Source organism: Melozone crissalis, unplaced genomic scaffold, assembly GCF_028551555.1.
Source record: "Melozone crissalis strain CALT ecotype California unplaced genomic scaffold, PUWL_Pcris_2 ptg000485l_1, whole genome shotgun sequence".
In the NCBI taxonomy this organism is placed as follows: domain Eukaryota; kingdom Metazoa; phylum Chordata; class Aves; order Passeriformes; family Passerellidae; genus Melozone; species Melozone crissalis.
Window position 1 is genome coordinate 1 of NW_026536196.1, and position 25832 is coordinate 25832.

General features: G+C 62.5%; 3 protein-coding genes across 5 annotated transcripts; all 3 read right to left on the reverse strand.

Moving 5' to 3' along the window:
* Positions 1-459: 459 nt before the first annotated feature.
* On the reverse strand, positions 460-5275 carry MRPL9 (mitochondrial ribosomal protein L9). Of its 3 annotated transcripts, none has more exons than XM_054295076.1 (5): positions 5172-5275; positions 3806-3965; positions 2217-2341; positions 765-815; positions 460-662 (listed from the first exon to the last, which is right to left on the reverse strand). In XM_054295076.1, exons 1-5 carry the CDS (start codon positions 5232-5234, stop codon positions 477-479), a joined length of 585 nt encoding a protein of 194 aa, XP_054151051.1. In that variant the 5' UTR covers positions 5235-5275; the 3' UTR covers positions 460-476. The 3 variants fall into 3 exon arrangements, with proteins under 3 accessions (XP_054151051.1, XP_054151049.1, XP_054151050.1); XM_054295074.1 differs by having other exon boundaries at positions 5112-5249; XM_054295075.1 differs by having other exon boundaries at positions 765-811; positions 2216-2341; positions 5112-5249.
* Positions 5276-5711: 436 nt separating this feature from the next.
* TDRKH (tudor and KH domain containing) lies at positions 5712-16197 on the reverse strand. Its single transcript, XM_054295055.1, has 12 exons — positions 15913-16197; positions 14940-15046; positions 13341-13539; positions 12718-12860; positions 12252-12639; positions 10372-10535; positions 8955-9127; positions 8810-8874; positions 7292-7431; positions 6043-6111; positions 5857-5950; positions 5712-5755 (listed from the first exon to the last, which is right to left on the reverse strand). The coding sequence occupies exons 1-12, from the start codon at positions 16031-16033 to the stop codon at positions 5712-5714; spliced, it is 1707 nt and encodes a 568-aa protein (XP_054151030.1). The 5' UTR covers positions 16034-16197.
* A 686-nt stretch (positions 16198-16883) lies between these two features.
* Positions 16884-24791, reverse strand: RORC (RAR related orphan receptor C). The gene is made up of 9 exons (XM_054295067.1): positions 24717-24791; positions 23568-23712; positions 22164-22616; positions 21700-21821; positions 20969-21101; positions 19811-19918; positions 19632-19742; positions 17941-18050; positions 16884-17045 (listed from the first exon to the last, which is right to left on the reverse strand). The coding sequence occupies exons 2-9, from the start codon at positions 23578-23580 to the stop codon at positions 16884-16886; spliced, it is 1212 nt and encodes a 403-aa protein (XP_054151042.1). The 5' UTR covers positions 23581-23712; positions 24717-24791.
* Positions 24792-25832: the final 1041 nt, after the last annotated feature.

Sequence of the window (25832 nt, forward strand, 5' to 3'; positions counted from 1 at the left end):
AAAACCCCCCAAATCCCAAAAAGCCACAAAACCCAGAAATAGCCCCAAATCCCAGAGCAGGGCTGGCCTGAACCCCCCAAATCCTTCAAGAACGACCCCAAACCTTGGGAGTTGACCCTGAGAATCCCAAAAATGCCCCAAATCCCAAAACCCAGAAATCCCAAAACCACATAAATCCAAAAACCCCTCAAATCCCAAAACACCAAAAACCCAGAAATGGCCCCAAATCCTGGAGCAGGGCTGGCCTGACCCCCCCAAATCCTTCAGGAACGACCCCAAATTCTGGGATTTGGCCCTGGAAATCCCAAAAACCCCTCAAATCCCAAAACCCCCCAAATCCCAAAACCCAGAAATCCCAAAACCACATAAATCCAAAAAGCCCCCAAATCCCAAAACCCCACAAATCCCAAAACGCCACAAAACCCAGAAATAGCCCCAAATCCAGGAGCAGGGCTGGCCTGAACCCCCCAAATCCTTCAGGAACGACCCCAAACCCTGGGATTTGACCCTGGAAATCCCAAAATCCCCCCAAATCCCAAAAACCCCCCAAATCCCCTCACATTTTTGAGGAAGTGCCGGGCCACGATGTCGGGGCTGAGCTCCCAGCTCACGTTGTTCTTCATCCCCACCTGGAGCCGGCAGCGCCTCAGGAACTCCAGGGTCTGGAAAAGGGAAAAGGGATTTAGGAATGGGGGAAATCCTGGGATTTGGGGGTTTTTGGGGTTTTTTTTTGGGGTTTTTTGGGGTGGGGGATTCCTGCTCACCTTCTTCCCACTCTGGGTTTGGGGCTCTTCCAGCTTCCCCTGCTGAGCCAGCTGGGGGGAAGGAAATGGGGTTAGGGGGTGGGGAATGGGGGAAATATGGGGAAAATGTGGGGGAAATGTGGGGGAAATGTGGGGGAAATATGGGGAAAATATGGGGGAAATATGGGGAAAATGTGGGGGAAATATGGGGGAAATATGGGGAAAAATGTGGGGGAAAATATGGGGGAAATATGGGGAAAATACAGGGGAAATATGGGGGAAATGGGGAAAAATGTGGGGGAAATATGGGGAAAAAATGGGGGAAAATGGGGGAAAAATGGGGGAAAATGGGGGAAATATGGGGGAATATGGGGAAAATGGGGGGGAAAAATGGGGGAAAATGGGATTTAGGAGGGATGGGATTGGGGGAATGGGGAGAAAATGGGGGGAAATGGAGAAAATATGGGGGAAAATGGGAAAATGGGATTTAGCAGGGATGGGATTGGGGAAATGGGGGAAATATAGGGGAAAATGGGATTGAGGAGGGAAAAATTGGGATTGAGAAGGGAAAATGGGGGGGAAATGGGATTAGGGGGATTGGGTTGGGAAATGGGGGAAAAATGGGGGAAATGGGGGAAAATGGGATTTAGGATGGGAAATTGGGGGAAAATGGGGGTTCAGAAAGGAAAATGGGGAAAAAAACTAAGATTGAGAAGGAAAAATGGGATTGAGGAGGGAAAAGGGAAAAAACTGGGATTTAGGAAGGAAAATGGGGAAAAAGTGGGATTGTTTAGGAGGCAAAAAAGGGAAAATGGGATTTAGAGGGGAAAATGGAATTTAGGAAGGAAAATGGGGGGAAAACTGGGATTGAGGAGAAAAAATGGGATTGAGGGGAGAAAACAAGGGGAAAATGGGATTTAGGAGGGGAAATGGGAGAAAAACTGGGATTTAGGAGGCAAAAAGGGAAAATGAGATTTAGAGGGAGAATGGAGGAAATGGGATTTAGGAATGAAAATGGAGGCAAAATGAGGAAAAAAAACTGGATAAAGGACGAAAAAGAGGGGAACAGAAAAGATTTAGGAGGCAAAAAACGGGACTGAGAAGAGAAAATGGGGGGAAAACGAGATTTAGAAAGATAAATGGGAAAATGGGGATTGGGAAGAAGAAATTGAGGAAAACAGATTGAGGAAAAGTGGGAATAAACAGGGATTGAAAGATAAAATGGAAAAACCCAAGGATGGAGAAGGATAAAAGGGAAGGAATCATCCCTTGGCAAGGCCAGGAGAGTTCTCCCCTCATCCCAAACCCTCCTGTGCAGGAATTTTTTATGGCTCCAGGCTCACCTTGGGATTGCACTCCTAAGGAAACCAGCACCTCCCACCCCAAAAAAACCCCCAAAAATGGTGTGGGATGATCCCAAAGAGCCTCCAAACCCCAATTCCTGCTTTTCCAAGGTCCTGAGGAGCTGCTGACCTCCTTCTCCTGCTGGAAGAGGCGCAGGTTCTCCGGGGATGGGTACACGGCCAGGCCCTGGGGCAGCAGCTTGTTCCTGCCCAGGCTCTTCTTCACCCTCACCACGTCCCCACGGCTGCCCAGGTCTGCCAGGAAAATGGGGAAAAGTCACCTGGGAATGCTGGAAAATCCCAACTCCCATGGCAGGGGTGGGGATCCATCCCAAGGGGGTTTAATTCCAGAGATTCAATAGAAATTCCATGGAATTGTTGGGATTGTGGAGTCAAAATTCAGCTGGGAAGGCTGGAAAATCCCAACTCCCAGGGCAGGGGTGGGGATCCATCACAAGGGAGTTAAATTCCAGAGATTCAATAGAAATTCCAGGGAATTGTTTGGTTTGGAAAGTTAAAACTCAGCTGGGAATGGTGGAAAAATCCCAACTCCCAGGGCAGGGGTCTGGATCCATCCCAAAGGGAGTTAAATTCCAGAGATTTAACAGAAATTCCAGGGAGTTGTTGGGTTTGGAGAGTTAAAATTCAGCTGGGAATGGTGGAAAAATCCCAACTCCCAGGGTAGCTTGGGGGGTACAGCCCAAGGGGGGTAAATTTGATATAAAATTCCATGAAATTAAAGAGAAATCCCAGGGAATTGTTGGGTTTGGGGGGGGTCAAAAATCCCATTCCCAGGAAGGGCTGGGATGGAGGAATTCCCAGGAATGGCACATGGAATTCCTGAGATTCGCAGGAAGGCCACATGGAATTCCCAAGAAGGGCTGGGCACACGAAATTCCCAGGATTGGCACACGAAATTCCTGGGAAAGCCACACAGAATTCCCAGGAAGGACACACGGAATTCCTGAATTCCCAGGGAACATGGAACTCCCAAACCCCAGGGAAGGGGATCCCCCCCAGACCACAGGGAATGAGGGATTCCCAGGGAATGAGGAACCCCCAGACCCCAAGGGAATGAGGCCACCCCAGGGAATGAGGAATTCCCAGGGAATCAGGCACTCCAGAAAAATGAGGCACTCCCAGACCCCAGGGAATGAAGAATTCCCAGAGAATGAGGAACTCCCAGACCCCCAGCAATGAGGCACTCCCAGATCCCAGAGAAGGAATTCCCAGACCCAAGGGAATGTGGAACCCCCAGACCCAAGGGAATGAAGAATTCCAAGACCTCAGGGAAGGAGATCCCAGGGAATGAGGCCCCCCAAGGGAATGAGGCCCCCCAGACCCAAGGGAATGAGGCCCCCCAGACCCAGGGAATGAGGCCCCCCAAGGAAACAAGGAACCCCGAAACCCAAGGGAATGAGGCCCCCCCAGACCCAGGGAATGAGGCACCCCAAGGGAATGAGGTCCCCCAGACCCAAGGGAATGAGGCCCCCCAAGGAAACAAGGAACCCCGAAACCCAAAGGAATGAGGCCCCCCCAGACCCAGGGAATGAGGCCCCCCAGACTCAGGGAATGAGGCCCCCCAAGAGAATTAGGAACTCCCAGACCCAGGGAATGAGGGCCCCCCCAAGGGAAAGAGGCACCCCAGACCCAAAGGAATGAGGCCCCCCAGACCAAGGGAATGAGGCACCCCAAGGGAACGAGGCACCCCCAGCTCACCCTGCACGGCCCGGCTCAGCAGCAGCTCCATGTCCCCCCGGGGTTGGTGTTTCCCGTCCCTCAGCACTCGGTACACCCGGTGTCGCCGCGGGTGTAGCCGGGGAGCGGCTCCAGCCCGGGCCAGCGGCACCGGCCACACGCGCTCCACCACCACCGAGGCCTGCGGGATGGAACGTTCCGGAAGGTTCTAAAGGGTTCTGATGGGAATGGGGCACTGAGACCTGTGAGGTTCCAGAAGGTTCTAAAGGGTTCTGATGGGAACGGGGCACCAGGACCTGTGAGGTTCCAGAATGTTCTAAAGGGTTCTGATGGGAACAGGGCACCAAGACCCAAGGGGTTCCAGAATGTTCTAAAGGGTTCTGATGGGAACGGGGCACCAAGACCCAAGGGGTTCCAGAATGTTCTAAAGGGTTCTGATGGGAATAGGGGCACTGAGCCCTGTGGGGCTCTGGAATGTTCCAGAAGGTTCTGATGGGAATGGGGCTTGGGATGGGGCACCAAGTCCTGCGGGGTTCCAGAACATTCTAAAGGGTTCTGATGGGAACGGGGCACCGAGACCTGAGGGGCTCCAGAATGTTCTAAAGGGTTCTGATGGGAACAAGGAACCAAGCCCTGCAGGGTTCTGGAACGTTCTAAAGGGTTTTGATGAGAATGGGGCACCGAGACCTGCACATATGGAATGTTCCCGAGAGTCCCAAAGGGAATGTGGCACCGAGCCCTGTGGGGTTCCGGAATGTTCTAAAGGGTTCTGATGGGAACAGGGCACTGAGCCCTGTGGGGTTTCGGAATGCTCCAGAGGGGTCCCAATGGGAATGGGGTTTGGGATGGGGCACTGAGCCCCATCATTCCCATAACAATGGGGAGTTATGGGGTCTCTGAGGGCTGTGGGGGGTTATGGGGTCTGGGGGGGCTCTAATGGGGGATTACAGCCCCATTATGAGGGGAACTCGACCAGGGGTTATGGGGCTGGGTACGGTACAGGGACTGTGGGGTCTATAGGGTTCCATAATGGGGTTATGGGGTCTATAGAGTCTATGGGATCTATAGGGCCTATGGGGTCTATAGGGTCCCATAAAGGGGTTATGGGGTCTACAGGGCCTATGGGGTCTATAGGGTTCCATAACGGGGGTATGGGTCCGGCTCAGGGCCCGTCCCGCCACCCCCGGCACCGACCCCAGGCCCGGCCCCGGCCCCGGCCCCGGCCCCCCCATCCCCGGTGCCGCTTCGCTCTGGGTCAAAGCCCGTCCCGTTCCCCCGGTACCCACCCCCAGGCGCCTCCCGCCACTCCCGGTGTCCCCGCCCTCACCGGGCCATGGCTCAGGCTCAGGGCCCGTCCCCCCGCCACTCCCGGTGTTCCCGCCCTCACCGGGCCATGGCTCAGGCTCAGGGCCCGGCTCAGCACCCGTCCCGCCGCCCCCGGGCCCAACATGGCGGCCCCGCTCCCCTCACGGCGCTGAGGACCCCGCGCTGTCCGCACTGCGCCTGCGCAAAGCCCGGCGGGGCTGCCCTCAGCGCGCCTGCGCGGGACGGGCGCACCGGACCGGAAGGACCCCACCGGGGGCTGCCCGCGGCGCGCCTGCTCCCGGTTCCCGTTGGGAGCCGCCGCGGCGAGAACGGAGCGCTGAGAAACCTTCAACTTTATTAACTCAGAACCACAATTAGTGCAACGGAACAGCAAAACAAGGCGAGGGAACCGGGAACTCCCGGTAACGGAAGGGGCACCGCCGGCCCTCGGCCGCGGTGTGTCGTGTCCCGACAAGAGGCACAAGCGGAGATCCCCGCGATTTGTCGGTGCGGCCTCCCGGAGGGCTCCGGAGAAGGGATTGCACTCGGTGGTGGCACCGGGAGCGGCTCCGGTTACCGGGATGGCGGCACCGGGAGCGGCTCCCGGTGGCACCGGGCAGCTTCAGGTCACCGTGACGGCGTCCCCGGGCACGGCAGCGGCGGCGGCTGCGGGAGCGGGGAGGGGTCAGGGGGGTCCCGACACCGTTCCCGGGGGCACACCGGGAATGGTGTCACTGAACGGTGTCACCGGGACACACCGGGCTCACCGGGCACGCTGAGGCAGGACGAGGTCTCGGGGCTGTCCCCGGGGCTGTCCCCGGGCTCCACCGGGCTCGGGATGGGGGCGCAGCCGAGATTGTCCTGCCGGGAAGAGCGGGATGAGCCCTCCCGGGACACCGGGACACCGTGAGGGGACACCGTGAGGGGACACGGGGACACCGGGAGCAGCTCACCGGGGGCTCCTCGGGCGGCCCGGGCACGGCGTAGCCCAAACGCACCAGCTCTGCTCCCACGTCCAGGCTCTGCGGGGACACCGGGGACAGGGGACAATGAGGGGACAGGGAATGGCGGGAATTGCATGAGGGGACAGTTGGGGACACACCTGGCTGTGGCACAGGGGGCACCAGGGGTGGGGACAGTTACTGGGGACAGTTCTGGGGACACTGGTGACACTAGGGACACACCTGTTTGTGTGACTGCGAACACCAGGAATGGGGACAGTTGTGAGTGAGGACACCTGGGGACACTGGGGACAATTCTGGTGACCCTGGTGACACACCTGTCCATGTCACTGGGAACACCGGGAATGGGGACACCTGGGGACAGTTCTGGGGACCCCGAGGATACTTGGGGACATTTCTGGGGACACTTGGGGACCCTGATGATGCACCTGCCTGTGGCTCTGGGAACACCAGGAATGGGGACACTTCTGGGGACACCTGGGGACAGTTCTGGGGACACCTGGTGGCCCTGGTGACACACCTGTCCTTGTAGCTGGGAACACCAGGAATGGGGGCACTGGGGACAGTTCTGGTGACCCTGGGGACACTTGGGGACAGTTCTGGGGATCCTGGTGACCCCTGCCCGTGTCACTGGGAACACCAGGAAAGGGGACACCTGGGGACAGTTCTGGTGACCCTTAGGGACAGTTCTGGTGACCCTGGGGACACTAGGGACACTGGTGACACACCTGCCTATGTCTCTGGGAACACGAGGAATGGGGATACTGGGGACAGTTCTGGTGACCTGGGGACACCTGGAGACAGTTTGATGACCCTTAGGGACAGTTCTGGTGACCCTGGAGACACTTGGGGACACGTGGGGACAGTTCTGAGGACACTTGGTGACACCTGGTGACACTGGTGAGACACCTGCCCACAGCTCTGGGAACACCAGGAAAGGGGACACCTGGGGACAGTTCTGGTGACCCTGGGGACACTTGGGGAGAGCTCTGGTGACATTTGGTGACACCTGGAGACACTGGTGACACACCTGCCTGTGGCTCTGGTAACACCAGAAATGGGAACACTTCAGACACCTGGGGACAGTTCTGGGGACACTTGGTGACACCTGGTGACCCTGGTGAGACATCTGCCTGTGGCTCTGGTGACACCAGGAATGGGGACAACGGGGGGCAGTTCTGGTGACCCTGGGGACATTTCTGGTGGCCCTAGGGGACAGTTGGTGGCAGCTGTCACTGACCTGTCCCTGGCAGTGTGTGTAGAGGCGCAGGCAGGGCCCCGCGGGGCCGTAGCTGCAGATCCGAGCGACCAACGGGGCCCACTGGGCACAGCCCGTGAGGCGATCGAACTCCTGCAGGGCGGCCTCGGGCCACGAGCCACCTGTGGGGACACGGGGACACCTGTGACAGTGACACAGGGACACTCGAACTCCTGCAGGGCGGCCTCGGGCCACGAGCCACCTGTGGGGACATGGGGACAGTGACACGGGGACATGGGAACACGGGGACAGTGACACAGTGAGCACTGAGCTGATCGAACTCCTGCAGGGCGGCCTCGGGCCACGAGCCACCTGTGGGGACATGGGGACACCTGTGACAGTGACACAGGGACACTCGAACTCCTGCAGGGCGGCCTCGGGCCACGAGCCACCTGTGGGGACACGGGGACAGTGACAGTGACACAGGGACACTCGAACTCCTGCAGGGCGGCTTCGGGCCACGAGCCACCTGTGGGGACATGGGGACAGTGACACGGGGACATGGGAACACGGGGACAGTGACACAGTGAGCACTGAGCTGATCGAACTCCTGCAGGGCGGCCTCGGGCCACGAGCCACCTGTGGGGACATGGGGACACCTGTGACAGTGACACAGGGACACTCGAACTCCTGCAGGGCGGCCTCGGGCCACGAGCCACCTGTGGGGACACGGGGACAGCTGTGACAGTGACACAGGGACACTCGAACTCCTGCAGGGCGGCCTCGGGCCACGAGCCACCTGTGGGGACACGGGGACAGTGACACGGGGACATGGGGACATGGGGACAGTGACACGGGGACATGGGGACAGCTGTGACAGTGACCATTGAGCCTGTCAAACTCCTGCAGGGCTGCTTCAGGCCACGAGCCACCTGTGGGGACATAGGGACACCTGTGACAGTGACACAGGAACAGCTGTGACAGTGACACAGGGACAGGGGAGCTGATCGAACTCCTGCAGGGCTTCAGGCCATGAGCCACCTGTGGGGACATGGGGACAATGAGACAGGGACATGGGGACACCTGTGACAGTGACACGACGACAGGGCCATGAGCCACCTGTGGGACACACCAGGACAGAAGTGACAGCAGGACAATGGTGCCACCAGGACACACCAGTCACACTGGACACACCAGGACAGCGGTGACACGGGGACACACTGTGACAGTGGGACACTGGACACACCAGGACAGCGGTGACACAGCCTGGGAATGGACTCTGTGCCACCCCCCCAGGAGGTGACAGTGCCATGTCCCACCCCAGGTGACAGTGCCATGTGCAACCCAAGGAGGTGACAGAGCTGTCCCACCCCCAGAGGGTGACACTGCCATGTCCCACCCCAGGTGACAGTGCCATGTGCAACCCAAGGAGGTGACAGAGCTGTCCCACCCCCAGAGGGTGACACTGCTATGTCCCACCCAAGGTGACAGAGCTGTCCCACCCCAGCAGGTGACAGAGCTGTCCCACCCCAGGTGACAGAGCTGTCCCACCCCTCTCACCGTTGGGGACAATCCCGGCCAGGCTGCACTCGATGGCCTGGAAGGGCAGGCTCAGGAAGTCGCTCCTGCAAGGACACGGCGGTGGCACTCCCTGGGGACAGGGACGTTACCCCAGGGGACGGGGACAGCGCCACCCCCCGCACACCTGAGGGCGCGCAGGGCCTCGGGGGGGGCCTGGCCGTTGTCCCCAAAGTCCACGTAGTACAGGTCCAGGTGGCCGTTGTCCAGTGTCCCCAACACCCGCGCCCGGTACCACTCGCCATCGTCCAGGTACGGCGCGGCCACGATGGCACCGGGGTGCACGGACGGGGGTGGCACCTGGGGACAGTCAGGGGACACTCAGGGGACAGGGAGGGACACAGGGACAGTCAGGGGACATGGTGGGACAGGGCATGGAGAGCAGGGACATGGGGACAGTCAGGGGACATGAGAGGGACATGAGGGGACACAGGGACACGGGGACGGTCAGGGGACATGAGAGGGGCATGAAGGGACAGTAGGGACATGGGGACAGTCAGGGGACACCAGAGGGACACAGGGACAGTCAGGGGATATGGTGGGACAGGGCATGGAGGGCGGGGACATGGGGACAGTCAGGGGACATGAGAGGGGCATGAAGGGACAGCAGGGACACGGGGACAGTCAGGGGACAGGGAGGGGCATGAGGGGACATGGGAGGGACACAGGGACATGGGGACAGGGGGTAAGGGACATGGTGGGGACAGTGCTGGGACAGCAGGGACATGGGGACAGTCAGGGGACACAGGAGGGACACAGGGACAGTCAGGGGACACGGAAGGGGATACGGGAGGGACAGAGGGACACCGGGACACTCAGGGGACAGGGAGGGACACAGGGGCATGGGGACAGTCAGGGGACATGGGAGGGACACAAGGGGACAGTGCTGGGACAGGAGGGGACACGGGATGGGGGTAAGGGACATGGTGGGGACAGAGCTGGGACAGAAGGGGACATAGGGACAGGGGGACATGGGATAGGGGACAGTGCTGGGACAGCAGGGACATGGGGACAGAAGGACAGGAGGACATGGACATGGTGGCGACAGTGGTGGGACAGGACAGAGGATGGGGATAAGGGACATGGGAGGGACACAGTGCTGGGACAGCAGGGACATGGGGACAGGGACATGGTGGGGACAGGGAACTCCAAGGCACCCCCACTTCCCAGGGTGTCCCCAAAGTGTCCCCAGGGTGTCCCCAAGGGTGTCCCCAAAGGGACAAGAGGGGATATGGGGACAGCGTGACAGTGTTGGGACAGAAGGGGACACGGGATAGGGGACAGTGCTGGGACACCAGGGGACATGGTGAGGGACACAGAGGGGACACAGATGGGACAGAGGGGACACTGAGGGGACACAGAGGTGACAGAAGAGACTCACGGCGGGGGCTGCTCTGGTAGAAGTGCCCCATCTTGGCCATGAACTTGTTCAGTGCTGGGACATGGGGGACACTGAGGGGACACAGGGGACACTGAGGGGACACAGGGGGCATTGAGGGGACACAGGGGACATTGAGGGGACACAGGTGACACAGGGGACTCACGGGGGGGCTGCTCTGGTAGAAGAGCCCCATCTCAGCTGTCAGTTTGTCCAGCTGCAGGCTCCGCGTGCCCAGCAGTTGGATCCAGAAGTGCCCGGGGCTCTCGGCCGCCGACACGTAAACGTCCAGGTGCTCGTCAGCAGGGAAACTGAAATCTGGGCTGGGCACTGGGGCAGCCCCAGAGCACGGAAATCCACTGAAATCTACCCAAAATCTACCCCAAATCCACTGAAATCCACTGAAATCTACCCAAAATCCACTGAAATCTACCCAAAATCTACCCAAAATCCACTGAAATCCACTGAAATCTACCCAAAATCTACCCCAAATCCACTGAAATCTACCCAAAATCGACTGAAATCCATTGAAACCCACCCCAGATCCACTGAAATCTACCCAAAATCTACCCCAAATCCACTGAAATCCACTGAAATCTACCCAAAATCCACTGAAATCTACCCAAAATCTACCCAAAATCCACAGAAATTTACCCAAAATCCACTGAAATCCACCCCAAACCCACTGAAATCTACCCAAAATCTACCCAAAATCCACTGAAATCTACCCAAAATCCACTGAAATCTACCCAAAATCCACTGAAATCCATTGAAACCCACCCCAGATCCACTGAAATCCACCCAAAATCTACCCAAAATCCACTGAAATCTACCCAAAATCCACTGAAATCCACTGAAATCTACCCCAAATCCATTGAAATCTACTGAAACCTACCCCAGATCCACTGAAATCTACCCAAAATCTACCCAAAATCCACAGAAATTTACCCAAAATCCACTGAAATCCACCCCAAACCCACTGAAATCTACCCAAAATCTACCCAAAATCCACTGAAATCCATTGAAATCCACCCAAAATCCACTGAAATCCACCCCAAACCCACTGAAATCTACCCAAAATCCACTGAAATCCACTGCAATCTACCCAAAATCGACCCCAAATCAATTGAAATCTACTGAAACCCACCCCAGATCCACTGAAATCTACCCAAAATCTACCCCAAATCCACTGAAATCTACCAAAAATCCACTGAAATCCACCCAAAATCTACCCGAAATCCGTTGAAATCTACCCAAAATCTACCTGAAATCTACCGAAAACCCACTGAAATCCACCCAAAATCCACCGAAATCTACCCAAAATCTACTGAAATCCACCCAAAATCTACCTGAAATCCATTGAAATCTTCCCAAAATCCACTGCAATTCACCCCAAATCCACTGAAATCTACCCAAAATCTACTGAAATCCACCCAAGATCCACTGAGATCTACCCAAAATCCACCGAAATCCACCCCAAATTCTCCGAAATCCAACCAAAATCCCCCCAAAATCCCACCAAGACAGCCACAGCATGAGGGGAATCCCATGAATCCCCCCCAAAATCCCTCAGGGAAAGGCAAAGGAGAGCCCCAGGATGGATGGAACCCCCAAATGGGAGAGCCCCAGGATGGAGGGAACCCCCAAAATCCCTCTGGGAAAGGCACAGGAGAGCCCCAGGATGGATGGAACCCCCAAATGGGAGAGCCCCAGGATGGAGGGAACCCCCAAAAATCCTTCCAGGAAAGGCACAGCAGAGCCCCAGGATGAAGGGAACCCCAAAATCCCTTGGGAAAGGCAAAGGAGAGCCCCAGGATGGAGGGAACCCCCAAATGGGAGAGCCCCAGGATGGAGGGAACCCCCAAAATCCCTCTGGGAAAGGCACAGGAGAGCCCTAGGACTGAGGGAATCCCCAAAATCCTTCCAGGAAAGGCACAGGAAGGATGGAGGGAACTGCCCAAAATCCCTCCCCACACCCCAAAATCCCCAGAAAATCCATCCTCACCCCAAAATCCCCAGCGGGAACCGCCCCAGCTCCGCTCTCACCCTCGAACTTGGCCACGGGCGGCTCCTCTCCGGTATCCCGGAGCTCCTGGGGCTCCTCTCCGGTATCCCGGAGCTCCCGGGGCTCCTCTCCTGCATTCCGGGGCTCCCGGGGCTCCTCTCCCGCATCCCGGCGCTCCTCGCTCCCCATCTCCGCCTCCATCCCGTCGCTCCCCGCCGCCGCTCCGGTGCCGCCCGCCGGTGCCCATTCGGCATCCCAGCACTCCTGCCATCCCCCCGCGGCGCTCCCGGGGGCACCACCGGCGGCGGGCGGCACCGGCGGCTCCCGGCGGCTGCCCAGGGGCTGCTTCCGCGGGCACCGCGCGGCCGCCGCCTGCGCCAGCTCCCGGCGGAACGCCTTGTCCTCCGACAGCTTCTCCATGATCAGCTTCTACCAGGAGCACCGGGAGGAGGATGAGGGTCCCGGGGGGTGAAGGAGCCCCCCAAAAAGCGGCGGATCCGCGCTCACCTTGGCCGCCTCCACCTCGGAGCGCGTCCCCAGCAGGCGGATGATGCGCAGCGGGGCCAGGCTGCCCTCGGGGTCGTGGGCACCGCACTCCACGCGGGCCCCGGAGCTGCGGCAGATGGCCCGGACGGTCTCCCCGCCGCGGCCTGCGGGGAACCGGGAGCGGAACCGGGGGGCATGAACGGGGAGACGGGGTTTGGGGCGGGGGGCAAAGGGAATGAGGAATGGGGAAAGGGGTTTGGGGGTAGGAAGGGGGTTTGGGGATTGGGAGTTTGGGATTGGGGTTCACCCAGGATTTGGGGTGTCCCAGGGGATACAGAAGGTTCCCCGTGGGATCTGGGGATACAGAAGGTTTTCCTTGGGATTTGGGGTGCCCCGTTCCAATGATCCTGCCCATGGCCCACTGGAGCACATGGAGCTGCTTGGGGATTTCGGGTTCCCGTGGGATTTGGGGTGTCCCAGGGGGTACAAAAGCTCCCCCCAAGGTTTCGGGGTGCCCCGTACCGATGATCCTGCCTACGGCCCGCTGGGGCACAGGCAGCTGCTCGGGGATTTGGGGTTCCCTTGGGATTTGGGGTGTCCCTGTGGCTATGGAAGATGCCTCCAGGCTTAGGGGTGCCCCGTACCGATGATCCTGCCCACGGCCCGCTGGGGCACGCGCAGCTGCTCGGCCACGGGGGCGCTGTCGGCCACGATGCGCAGCACGGCCGCCCTGGCCCGGCACACCTGGCCCGGCGAGCCCGAGATCTGCACCAGCGACTGCCCTTCCTCCTCCTCCTCCTCCTCCTCCTCCACCTCGATCTGCGCTCCCGTCTCCTGCCTCAGCTGCGGCGATGGTGAGGAGGTGGCACTCCTGGTGCCCCCAGCTCCCCCAGTGCTCCCAGTTCCCCCAGTGCTCCCAGTGCTCCCAGTTCCCCCAGTGCTCCCAGTGCTCCCAGTTCCCCCAGTGTTCCCAGTGTCCCCAGTGCTCCCAGTGTTCCCAGTTCCCCCAGTGCTCCCAGTGCTCCCAGTGCTCCCAGTGCCCCCACTTCCCCCAGTGTCCCCAGTGCTCCCAGTGCTCCCAGTTCCCCCAGTGCTCCCGGTGCTCCCAGCACTCCCAGTGCTCCCAGCACTCCCACTTCCCCCAGTACTGCCAGTGCTCCCAGTGTCCCCAGTACTCCCAGTTCCCCCAGTGCCTCCAGTTCCCCCAGCACTCCCAGCACTCTCAGTGTCCCCATTGCCCCCAGTTCCCCCACTGCTCCCAGCACCCCCAGTGCTCCCAGTACCCCCAGCATTCCTATTGCTCTCAGTGCCACCAGTTCCCCCAGTGCTCCCCATACTCCTGGCACTCCCAGCGCTTCCAATTCCCCCAATTCCCCCAGTGCCCCAGCACTCCCAGTTCCCCCAGCCCTCCCAGTGTTCCCAGTCCCCCCAGTACTCCCAGTTCCCCAGCACTCCCAGTTCCCCCAGTTCCCCAGCACCTCCAGTTCCCCAGCACCCCCAGTTCCCCCATCACTCTCAGTTCCTCCAGTGCTGCCCCCAGCCCTCCCAGCACCCCCAGTTCCCCCAGTGTTCCCAGTTCCCCCAGTTCCCCCAGTGTTCCCAGTTCTCCCAGTTCCCCAGCACTCCCAGTGTTCCCAGTCCCCCCAGTTCCCAGTTGCCCCAGCACTCCCAGTATCCCCAGTGCTGCCCCAAGCCCTCCCAGTGTTCCCAGTTCCCCAAGTTCCCCCAGTGTTCCCAGTACCCCCAGTGCTGCCCCCAGCGCTCCCAGCACCCCCAGTTCCCCATCCCAGTGTTCCCAGTTCCCCATCCCAGTGTTCCCAGTTCCCCCAGTTCCCCCAGTTCCCCATCCCAGTTCCCCCAGTTCCCCATCCCAGTGTTCCCAGTTCCCCATTCCAGTGTTCCCAGTTCCCCCAGTTCCCCATCCGAGTGTTCCCAGTATCCCTCAGTGTTCCCAGTTCCCCCAGTTCCCCATCCCAGTTCCCCCAGTTCCCCATCCGAGTGTTCCCAGTATCCCCCAGTGTTCCCAGTTCCCCCAGTTCCCCATCCCATCACTCCCCGTTCCCCCAGTTCCCCATCCCAGTGTTCCCAGCACCCCCAGTTCCCCCAGTGTTCCCAGTATCCCCCAGTGTTCCCAGTTCCCCCAGTTCCCCATCCCATCACTCCCAGTTCCCCCAGTTCCCCATCCCAGTGTTCCCAGCACCCCCAGTTCCCCCAGTGCTCCCAGTACCCCCCAGTGTCCCCACCTGGTTGATGGTGGCCCCCCGGCGGCCGATCAGCGCTTTCAGGGCCGTGCGGGGCACCCTGACCGTCACCTCCAGCCCCTCGTCTGCCACCAGTGTCACCTGCGCCTCTGAGGGGACACGGGGACACGGCTGGGTCACCAAGGGGACACCGAGGGGTGGGGACAGCCTCGGGGACGGGGGTGACAAACAGAGAATTCCCACTGGGAAAAGACACCCCCACTTCCCATTGGGGTCCCCAAAGTGTCCCCAAAGTGTCCCCAGAGTGTCCCCAGCGTGGCCCCAAAGGGTCCCCAAGGTGTCACCAGAAAGTCCCCAAAAGACCACCCAGGGTGGCCCCAAAGGGTGTCCCCAAAATGTCCCCCAGGATGTCCTTAGGGTGTCCCCAAGGGTGTCCCCAAAGTGTCCCCAGGGTGTCCCCAAAGGGTCCCCAGGGTGGCCCAAGGGTGTCCCCAAAGTGTCCTCAGGGTGTCCCCAGGGTGTCCCCAAAAGGTCCCCAGGATGTCTCCAAGGGTGTCCCCAAGGATGTCCCCAAAGTGTCCCCAAGGTGCTCCCAAAGTGTCCCCAAAGCGTCCCCAGGGTGTCCCCACGATGTCCCCAGGGTGTCCCCAAGGGTGTCCCCCAAGGGTGTCTCCAAAGGAATCCCAGGGTGTCCCCAAAAGGTCCCCAAGGGTGTCCCCAAGGGTGTCCCCAAAGTGTCCCCAGGGTGTCCCCAAAGGTCCCCAAGTTCCCCTGGTGTCCCCAAAGGCTCCCCAGGATATCCTTAGGGTGTCCCCAAGGTGTCCCCAAAGTGTCCCCAGGGTGTCCTTAGGGTGTCCCCAAGGGTGTCCCCAAAGGGACAGCGAGGAGCTCACAAGGCAATTCCCGGTGGGCAAAGCGGCTCCCGCGGGTTCCCCTTCCCCGCGGAGGGCCCCGAGGGAGCTCCCGGTGGTCCCGGGGGGGTCAGGCCAGGCCCCGGTGTGAGACCCGGACCCACCTCGGCTCTCCCGGTAGCGCCGGTACAGGATGTAGAGCACGGTGGCGGCGGCCGGGACGCCCAGCAGCAGGGCGGTTTTCTGCAGGCTGCTCAGGCTGTGCACGGGGCCGCGTCCCGCCATGGCCGGCTGCGGACGGGGCTTTACCGGGCTTTACCGGGGGATTACCGGGGGTTACCGAGAGCCCACCGGGAGCTCCCGGTGCGGCCGGACTGCGTTGCACCCCCACTCCGGGGACTCCCCACCCGCCCCCTCACGGAGGGTTCGGCTCCGGGCGCGCCGGTGCAGGCCCCGGGCCCGGTGCAGCGACAGCGGAGCCCCCGCAGCCGCCTCGGCCGCGCCCCCCCGGTGGTCTCACGGTACCTGCAGGTGCCAGGGCCGCCCCTCGGCCCTGCAGCGACCCCGGTTCGGCCCAGCCCGGCCCCGCAAGGCCCCGGTTCGGGCCCGGCCCCGGTTCGGGCCCGGTGCGGCCCCGGTGCCGCCGCCGCCTCCCGCGCCCCGCCGCTGGCCACGCCTCCTCCCGCTCTCCACCAATCACATCGCGGCTCCTCCCCTCCCAGCCAATCACAGCGCGGCCCCGCATCGCTCCCACCCAATCACCGCCTGCGGAGCAGCGGCCAATCCCCGCGAGACCTCCCGCATGCGGGGGCGGGAAATAACGGGAATAAAGTAACCAATCAGCAGCGAGTAGCGGAGAGGAGAACCAATCAGCGAGCCAGAAAATCCTAATGCCCGCCTCCTTGTTTGAGTGACAGGCATAACAGCCTATAGGAACTCGGAGGGCTGAACGTGGCGGGGCTCTAACGCCGCTCCCGGTGTCCCCGCGTGTCCCCGTAACGGAGCCCACGCACACGCGGTCCCCAAAAACGCCTTTATTGCCCTCAAACGCCGCCGCATTCCCGGCAGGTGCCTGGGTGGGAGCATCCCCAGGGGCAGGGGCGGTCCCGGTAATCCCGGTTGTCCCCGGTGGCGCTCAGCGGGTCCCCGCGGGGCCATCGGCGGCGTCGGGGGCGAAGAGCTCCCGGTAGAGCGGCGGGAAGGCGGCCGAGACCCCCGCGGGGTGCAGGCGGCGGAAAGCCTGAACCTGCTCCAGGTGCTGCGAGCACAGAGCGCGGAGCCGGCCCGGGGCGGGCAGCTGCGGGGACACGGCGGGGACACGGCTGTGACACCGCGGGGACACACGGGGACACTGAGGGGACACGGCTGGGACACCGAGGGGACACACGCGAGGGGAACCCCCTGACCCAGGGTCGCCCCCAATGTCCCCAAATTCCCCCCTCATGCCCAAAGATCTCCAGGGACCCCCCCGACCCCCATGTCCCCTCCCCGATGTCCCCGTGTCCCCTCTCGGTGTCCCCGTGTCCCTCGATGTCCCGGTGTCCTCTCCCCGGTGTGTCGGTGTCACCCCCCAGTGTCCCCCCGTGTCCCTTCCCCGGTTTCCCCCTGTCCCTCGATGTCCCGGTGTCCCTCCCTGGTGTCCCCTTGTCCTCTTCCCTGTGTCCCCCCGATGTCCCCTCATGTCCTCCCTTGTCCCCTCTCTGGTATCCCCGTGTCCCTCGATGTCCTGGTGTCCCGGCGTCCCCTCCCCGGTGTCCCCCCGTGTCACCCGCTTCTCCCCCTGTGTCCTCCTCGATGTCCCCGTGTCTCTCGATGTCCCCTCTCCGGTGTTTCTCCCCCGGTGTCCCCGTGTCCCCACCCCAGTATCCTCGGTATCCCCGTGTCCCTCGATGTCCCCGTGTCCCCTCCCCGGTGTCGCGGTGTCCCGGTATCCCCATGTCCCCTCCCCGATGTCCCGGTGTCCCTGTGTCCCCTCTCAGTGTCCCTCGATGTCCCCATTGTCTCCCCCCTCAGTGTCCCGGTGTCCCTCGATGTCCCCATGTCCCGGTGTCCCGGTGTCCCCCCTCGGTGTCCCGGTGTCCCTCGATGTCCCCAGTGTCCTCTCCCCCGGTGTCCCTCGGTGTCCCGGTGTCCCCCCCCGTGTCCCGGTGTCCCCTCCCCGGTGTCCCCGTGTCCCCCCGCGGTGTCCCCACCCGTGGCAGGATCCCCTCGCGGCGGGTCCGGCGCAGCAGCCCCCGGAAGGCGACATCGATCTGTCCCTGCAGCCGCGCCACCCGCGGGCGGTCCTGCAGCCACGGCCGGCCTGGGGACAGCGGGGACAGGCTGGGGACACGGACATGGGGACAGCGGGGACAGGGCTGGGGACACGGACAGGGACACGGACATGGGGACAGCGGGGACACCGACACGGCTGGGGACAGGGACAGGGCCTGGGGACAGCGGGGACAGGGCTGGGGACAGGGACAGGGACACCCACAGGGCGTGGGGACAGGGATACGGACACGAACGGTGTGTAGGGACAGGGTGTAGGGACAGTAACAGGGATGTGGGGACAGGGACAGGGATAGGGACAGGGTGTGGGGACAGGGACAAGGAAAGGGACAGGGTGTGGGGACACGGACAGGGCATGGGGACAGCGGGATGGGGACAGGGACGGGGTGTGGGGACACGGACCGGTGTGGGGACAGGAACTGGGGACACAGACAGGGAACACTGGCAGGGGCATGGGGACAGGGACACGGGTGTGGGGACAGGGTCAGGGATGTGGGAAGAGGGACGGAGGTTTGGGGACACCCTGGGGGCACCCTAGGGACAGTGTGGGGGACACTGTGGGGACACCTTAGGGACACCTTAAGGGCAACTTAGGGACAGCTTGGGGACACTTTGGGAACACCCTGGGGACACCCTGAGGACACCTTGGAGACACCTTGGGGACACTCTGGATACACCCTGGGTACACCCTGGCAACACCTTAGGGACACCTTGGGGACACCTTGGGGACACCCTGGGGATACCTTGGGGGACACCCTGGGGACACCCTGGGGACATCTAAGGGATACCTTGGGGGACACCCTGGGGGCACTGTGGGGGACACCTCGGGGACACCTTGGGGACACCCCAGGAACACCTTAGGGACACCCGGGGACATCCTGGGAACACTATGGGGACACCTTAAGGACACCTTAGGGACACCCTGGGGACACCTTAAGGACACCTTAGGGATACCCTGGAGACACCTTAGGGACACCTTGGGGACACCGTGAGGACACTTTGGGGACACCTTGGGGACACCCTGGGGACATTTTAGGGACACCTTGGGGACACTTCAGGGACACCTTGGGGACACCCCGCCGCCCACCCCGCTTAGGGACAAACCCCGTTTGGAGTTTGGGGAGCACGTGGGGAGGGACACGGGGACACAGGGCGGGGACACAGAGCAGGACAGGGGGTGGGGACACCTTGGGGACACTGTGGGGGACAGCCTGGGGACACCGTGGGGACACGCTGGGGATACCTTAAGGACACCTTAGAAACAGCTTGGGGACACTTCAGGGACACCCTGGGGATACCCTGAGGACACCTTAGGGACACCTTGGGGACACCCTGGGGACACCTTAGGTACGCCTTGGGGACACCCTGGGGACATTTTAGGGACACCTTGGGGACACTTCAGGAACACCTTGGGGACACTTCAGGGACACCTTGGGGACACCCCGCCGCCCACCCCGCTTAGGGCCAAACCCCATTTCGGATTTGGGGAACACACAGGGAGGGACACGGGGACACGGGGCGGGGACACGGAGCAGGACAGGGGGTGGGGACACCGGGGGGACACTGAGCGACACTCGGGGACACCCGGGGACACTCGGGGACAGCGGCTGACCGGCGTTGAGCAGCAGCAGCGCGCTCAGCAGCGCCAGCTCGCTCTCGGAGCAGCGCAGCGCGCTCAGCCCCCGCGCGAAATCGAACACGGACGCGACCAGCTCGGGACACCCTGGGGACAGCGCGGTGTCACCGCTGTCCCCACGCGTCCCCGGGCGTCCCCAAGTGTCGCCGCCCTACCCAGCGAGCGGAAGAGCTCGGGCCCCGCCAGTTTGCCCTCGAACAGCACCGTGCCCGTGGTGGCGTCGAAGGCGCGGCACATGCGGAGCAGGACAACCTCCATGGCACCTGTCACCGCGCGGGGAGGGGACAGCGCTGCTGGCACCGGCGACACCGCCACCGGCCACGGGGGGGGCGGCGGGGGTGGCCCCGGGCGGTGTCACCTCGGCAGGGAGGGTGGAGGGGGAGTTTGGGGAGTGTCACCTCCCCCGTGGGGCACACGGGATTGTCACCTCGCTACGGGACACAGGGGATTGTCACCTCCCCCGTGGGACACACAGGATTGTCACCTCGCTACGGGACACAGGGGATTGTCACCTCCCCCGTGGGACACACGGGATTGTCACCTCGCCAGGGAGGATAGAGGGGACTTTGGGGACTGTCACGTCAACATGGGACACATGGGATTGTCATGTCTGCAAGGAGGATGGAGGGGACAGAGGCTGGGGACAGTGGGGTGGGGTGTCCCTGGGGCTGGGGACAGTGAGATGGGGTGGCCCTGGGCATGGTGGCAATGGGGTGCGGTGGCCACGGGGCTGGGGACAATGGCACAGGGTGGCCCTGGTGTTGGTGACAATGGGGTGGGGTGGCCCTGGGGCTGAGGACAATGGGGTGGAGTGTCCCTAGGCTGGGGACAAGGGCACAGAATGGCCCTGAGGCTGGTGACAATGGGGTGGGGTGGCCATGGTGTTGGGGACAATGGAGCGGGATGTCCCTGGGGCTGGTGACAAGGGCTCATGGTGGCCCTGGGGTGATGACAAGGGCTCATGGTGGCCTTGGGGCTAGGGACAATGGAGTGGGGTGGGGACAAGAGCACAGGGTGGCCCTGGGGCTGGTGACAATGGAGTGGGGTGGCCTTGGGGATGGGGACAGTGAGATGGGGTGGCCTTGGGGTTGGTGACAATGGAGTGGGGTGTCCCTGGGGCTGGGGACCGTGAGATGGGCTGGCCCTGGAGCTGGTGACAATGCAGTGGGGTGGCCCTGGGGGTGGTGGCAATGTGATGCGGTGTCCCTGGGGCCGGTGACAATGGCCCGGGGCGTCGCTGTGAGCGCGCACCACGGCCCGGGGTGGCCCTGGGTTGGTGACAGTGCCACGGGGACAGGGCGGTGGCCGCGTACCCGCCTTGAGCAGGACGATCTGGTCGTGCTGGCTGAGCTGCCGGAAGCCGCGCAGGCGCTTGGCGAACTCCACCACGCGCTCGATGGCCTCGGTGACACGGCGGGCACAGCGCTGCCACATGGCCGCCATGGGCTGCGGGACGGCCGTGTCACCCCCCGTGTCACCCACCCGCCCCTGGGGACAGCTGTGTCACCCCTGTGTCACCCACCCATCCCTGGGGACAGCCGTGTCACCCCTGTGTCACCGCTGGGGACAGCCGTGTCACCCCCGTGTCACCCACCCATCCCTGGGGACAGCCATGTCACCCATCCACTGCTGGGGACAGCCGTGTCACCCCTGTGTCACCCACCCATCCCTGGGGACAGCCGTGTCACCCCTGTGTCACTGCTGGGGACAGCCGTGTCACCCCTGTGTCACCCACCCATCCCTGGGGACAGCCGTGTCACCCATCCACTGCTGGGACAGCCGCGTCACCCCCGTGTCACCCTAGGGACAGCAGTGTCACCCCCGTGTCACCCACCCATCCCTGGGGACAGCCATGTCACCCCCCGTGTCACCGCTGGGGACAGCCGTGTCACCCACCCACTGCTGGGGACAGCCGTGTCACCCCCGTGTCACCGCTGGGGACAGCCGTGTCACCCACCCACTGCTGGGGACAGCCGTGTCACCCCCCGTGCCACCCAGCCTTGGGGACAGCCATGTCACCCTCCCTTGGGGACAGCAGTGTCACCTGGCTCTGGTAGGCGCGGATCTCCTCGGGGCTGAAGGTGGCCCAGCGGTGGCCCTGGATGTCCTCGGCACAGGGGTGGCACGTGGCACGGTGTGACAGCAGGACACTCTGTGTCAGCAGCTCTGAGGGGACACAGGGGTGGCACGGTGTGACAGCAGGACACTGGGGTGACAGCAGGACACAGGGGTGACACAGTGTGACAGCAGGACACCAGGGTGGCACGGTGTGACAACATGACACTGTGTCACCAGCTCTGAGGGGACATTCAGGGCTTGGGGACAGGGAGGTTGGCCCCGGTGTGTGGCCTTGATGGGTAAGGGGTCACCAGCGTGGTGGCATCCGGGGGTGACAGAGGCGGTGCCACCACCATGGAGCACCCACAGGTGACATCCCGAGGTGCCACCACCCCCGCCCGGACAGGTGACACTGCCACCCCCGCAGGTGACAGTCCCGGTGCCACTCACCGATCTCCAGCCCCGCCGGTGACTCCGGGACGCCGCCAGCACCGGGCAGAGGCACCGGCCCTGTCCCCGCTGTCCCCGCGCTGTCCCCGTCCTGTCCCCTCCTTGTCGCCTCCTCCGCGGGCCACGCCCTGCCGGGACAGCCCGCGGGGACAGCGGGGGACAGCGGGGGACAGCGCCACAACGGGGGGGGCTGCGGTGGCACCGGGGCCGCCCGGTCCTGGTCCCGCTTTTCCCATTTCTCCCCCTTTTCCCCTTTCTCCCGGTTTTCCGGCCGTTCCCGGTGGTCCCGGTTTTCTTCCCGGTTTTCCCGCGTTTGTTCCCGGTGTTCCCGGGTCTGTTCCCGGTTTTGTTCCCGGTTTTGTTCCCGGTTCTTTTCCCGCTGTTCCAGCTGTTCCAGCACCTCCGCCTGCAGCCGGTCCCGCCGCTTCTTGGACATGCGGCCGAACTTGACGGCTGCGGGGACAGAGGGGACACAGGGGACAGCGCGGGTGGCACCGGGGACACCGAGCGGCACCAGCCCAGGGACACCTCGGGCTGTCCCCAGGTGGCGCAGGGACAGGGGACAATTTTCCTCAGGTGGCACAGGGACAGGGGACAGGGGACAAGTGTCCTCAGGTGGCACCGAGGTGGGGACAGGTGTCCTCAAGGGAGGGGACAGATGTCTGCAGCTTTGGGGGACAGGCGTCACCAAATGCGGGGACAACAGAGGCGGGTCCAGCTGTCCCCAGGGTCACAGGGCAGTGTCCCCAGAGTGGGACATCAGATCCCAGAGTGGGACAACAGATGTCCCCAAGAACACAGATCGATGTCCCCAGGGTCACAGGGTGATGTCCCCAGGGACAGTCCCCGGTGTCCCCAGGTAGTACAGCTGTCCCCAGAAGCACAGATCAATGTCCCCAGGGTCACAGGGCAGTGTCCCCAGGAGGTTCAGGTGTCCCCAAGGGCACAAATTGATGTCCCCAGAGGGTCCATCTGTCCCTGGGGGCACAGAGCAGTGTCCCCAGGGACAGTCCCCGATGTCCCCAGGGTCACAGGGCGATGTCCCCAGGGGTTCCAGCTGTCCCCAAGGGCACAGATCGATGTCCCCAGGGCACAGGGCGGTGTCCCCAGGGTCCCAGATTGATGTTCCTTGGGGGGTCTAGCTGTCCCCAGGGGCAGAGCGATGTCCCCAGGGTCACAGGGCAGCGTCCCCAGGGGTTCCAGGTGTCCCCAAGAGCACAGAGCAGTGTCTCCAGAGGGTACAGCTGTCTCCAGGGTCACAGGGCGATGTCCCCAGGGGTTCCAGCTGTCCCCAGAGGCAGAGCGATGCCCCCGGGGTCACAGAGCAGTGTCCCAAGGGACAGTCCCTGGTGTCCCCGCGCTGTCCCCATGCTGTCCCCGCGCTGTCCCCGCGCTGTCACTCACCGTCGCGGGACATGCCGAGGCGCAGGCACTTCTGCAGGCGGCAGTGCTGGCAGCGCGTGCGGGTGGCGCGGTCGATGTCGCAGCGCTGCCCGCGGTGACACGGGGCCAGGCTCGGCCCGCGCCGCTCGCTGCGCCGGAAGAAGCCCTGCGGTGGCACCGGTGTCACACGCGTCGCCGGTGCCACCCGTGGTGCCCCCACACCCACCCGTGGCAGCCCCTGTGACAATGTCCCCATAGGCCACACGTCCCCCGTGTCCCAATGTCCCTCAATGTCCCCATGTCCCCCAATGTCCCTCCCATGTCCCTTTGCTCCCCAAGATCCCCATGTCCCCCCCTCGAGTCCCCAATGTCACCCATCGTCCCCGTGTTCCTCCATGTCCCCAAGTTCTCCCCACATGTCCCCATGTCCCCAGTGTCTCCATGTCTCCAATGTCCCCATGTCCCCAATGTCCCCCTTGTCCCCCCATGTCCCCCTGCTCACCAAGGTCTCCATGTCCCCCCTCATGTCCTCGTGTCCCCAATGTCCCTCATTGTCTCCATATTCCGCCGTGTCTCCATGTCCCCAAGTTCTCCCCACATGTCCCCATGTCCCCCTTGTCCCCCCATGTCCCCCTGCTCACCAAGGTCCCCATGTCCCCCCTCATGTCCTTGTGTCCCCAATGTCCCCAACTGTCCCCATATTCCTCCATGTCCCCATTTCCCCATATGCCTATCTCCCCCCTTGTCCCCAATGTCCCCACGTCCCAAGTGTCCCAATGTCCCCTCCATGTCCCCCTGCTCCCCAAGGTCCCCAAGTCCTTGCTCATGTCCTCATGTTCCCCGTGTCCCCCAATGTCCCCATGTCCCCAATGTCCCCCCTCATGTCCTCGTGCCCCCAATGTCCCCCATTGTCACCATATTCCGCTGTGTCTCCATGTCCCCATGTCCCCCTTGTCCCCCCCCATGTCCCCCTGCTCACCAAGGTCCCCATGTCCCCCCTCATATCCTTGTGTCCCCAATGTCCCCAACTGTCCCCATATCCCCCATGTCCCCATATCCTCCCCTCATGTCCTCATGTCCCCACATCACCCTGTCCCCAATGTCTCCATATCTCCCCATGTCCCCAATGTCCCCCGTCCCCCCCCCCCCATCCCCATGTCCCCGTGTCACCTTGCAGCCCTCGCAGGTGATGACCCCGTAGTGCACCCCGGAGGATTTGTCCCCGCAGATCTTGCAGGGAATCACCTCGATGTGGGCTGGGGGGACACGGGGACACTGGCATGGGGACACTGGGACACTGACACAGGGACATTGGCACGGGGACACTGGCACGGGGACAGTGACACGGGGACACTGGCACGGGGACATTGGCATGGGGACATTGGCATGGGGACACTGCATGGGGACACTGGCACAGGGACACTGACACAGGGACACTGACATGAGGACACTGACATGAGGACACTGGCGCGGGGACATTGGCATGGGGACATTGGCACAGGGACATTGGCACGGGGACACAGGCACAAGGTCCCAGTCACCAGGCTCCTGTGGGACCCACAGTGCCACCCGTGTCCTGCCGTGGTTCAGGTGTCCCCATGGGCTTGTGTGTCACCCGTGGGACCGAGTGTCACCTGTGGCTTCAGGTGTCACCTGTGGGACCAGGTGCCACCTATGGACTCCTGTGTCACCTTTAGGACCGAGTGTCACCCGTGGCCTCACGTGTCACCAGTGGGACACATCCCCCGTGTCCTCACATGTCACCCACAGCTTCGCGTGTCACCACCCGGTCCCCTGTGGCCGCTGCCACCCCCGTGTCCCCTCCGTGCTGATGTCACCCCGTGGCTTCCTGTGTCACCTGTGCCACCCACGGTGTCACACGCACTGTCCCCTCTGGTGGCAGTGTCCCCTTTGGTCACAGCGGGCTCCAGTGCCACCCCTGGGCTGGGGGGTACCCAATGTCCCCAATGTCCCCAGTGTCCCCAATGTCCCCACTGTCCCCTGTCACCCTGTGCTGGCGCTGACGCAGCCACAAAGCCACAACTGGGACACGGCCCCGGGACAGGAAACGCGCGGGGCCCAGTACGGGACTGGGGAGCTCCCAGTATGGCCCAGTACGGGACTGGGGAGCTCCCAGTATGGCCCAGTATGGAACTGGGGAGATCCCAGTATGGCCCAGTACGGGACTGGGGAGATCCCAGTATGGCCCAGTATGGAACTGGGGAGATCCCAGTATGGCCCAGTACGGGACTGGGGAGCTCCCAGTATGGCCCAGTACGGGACTGG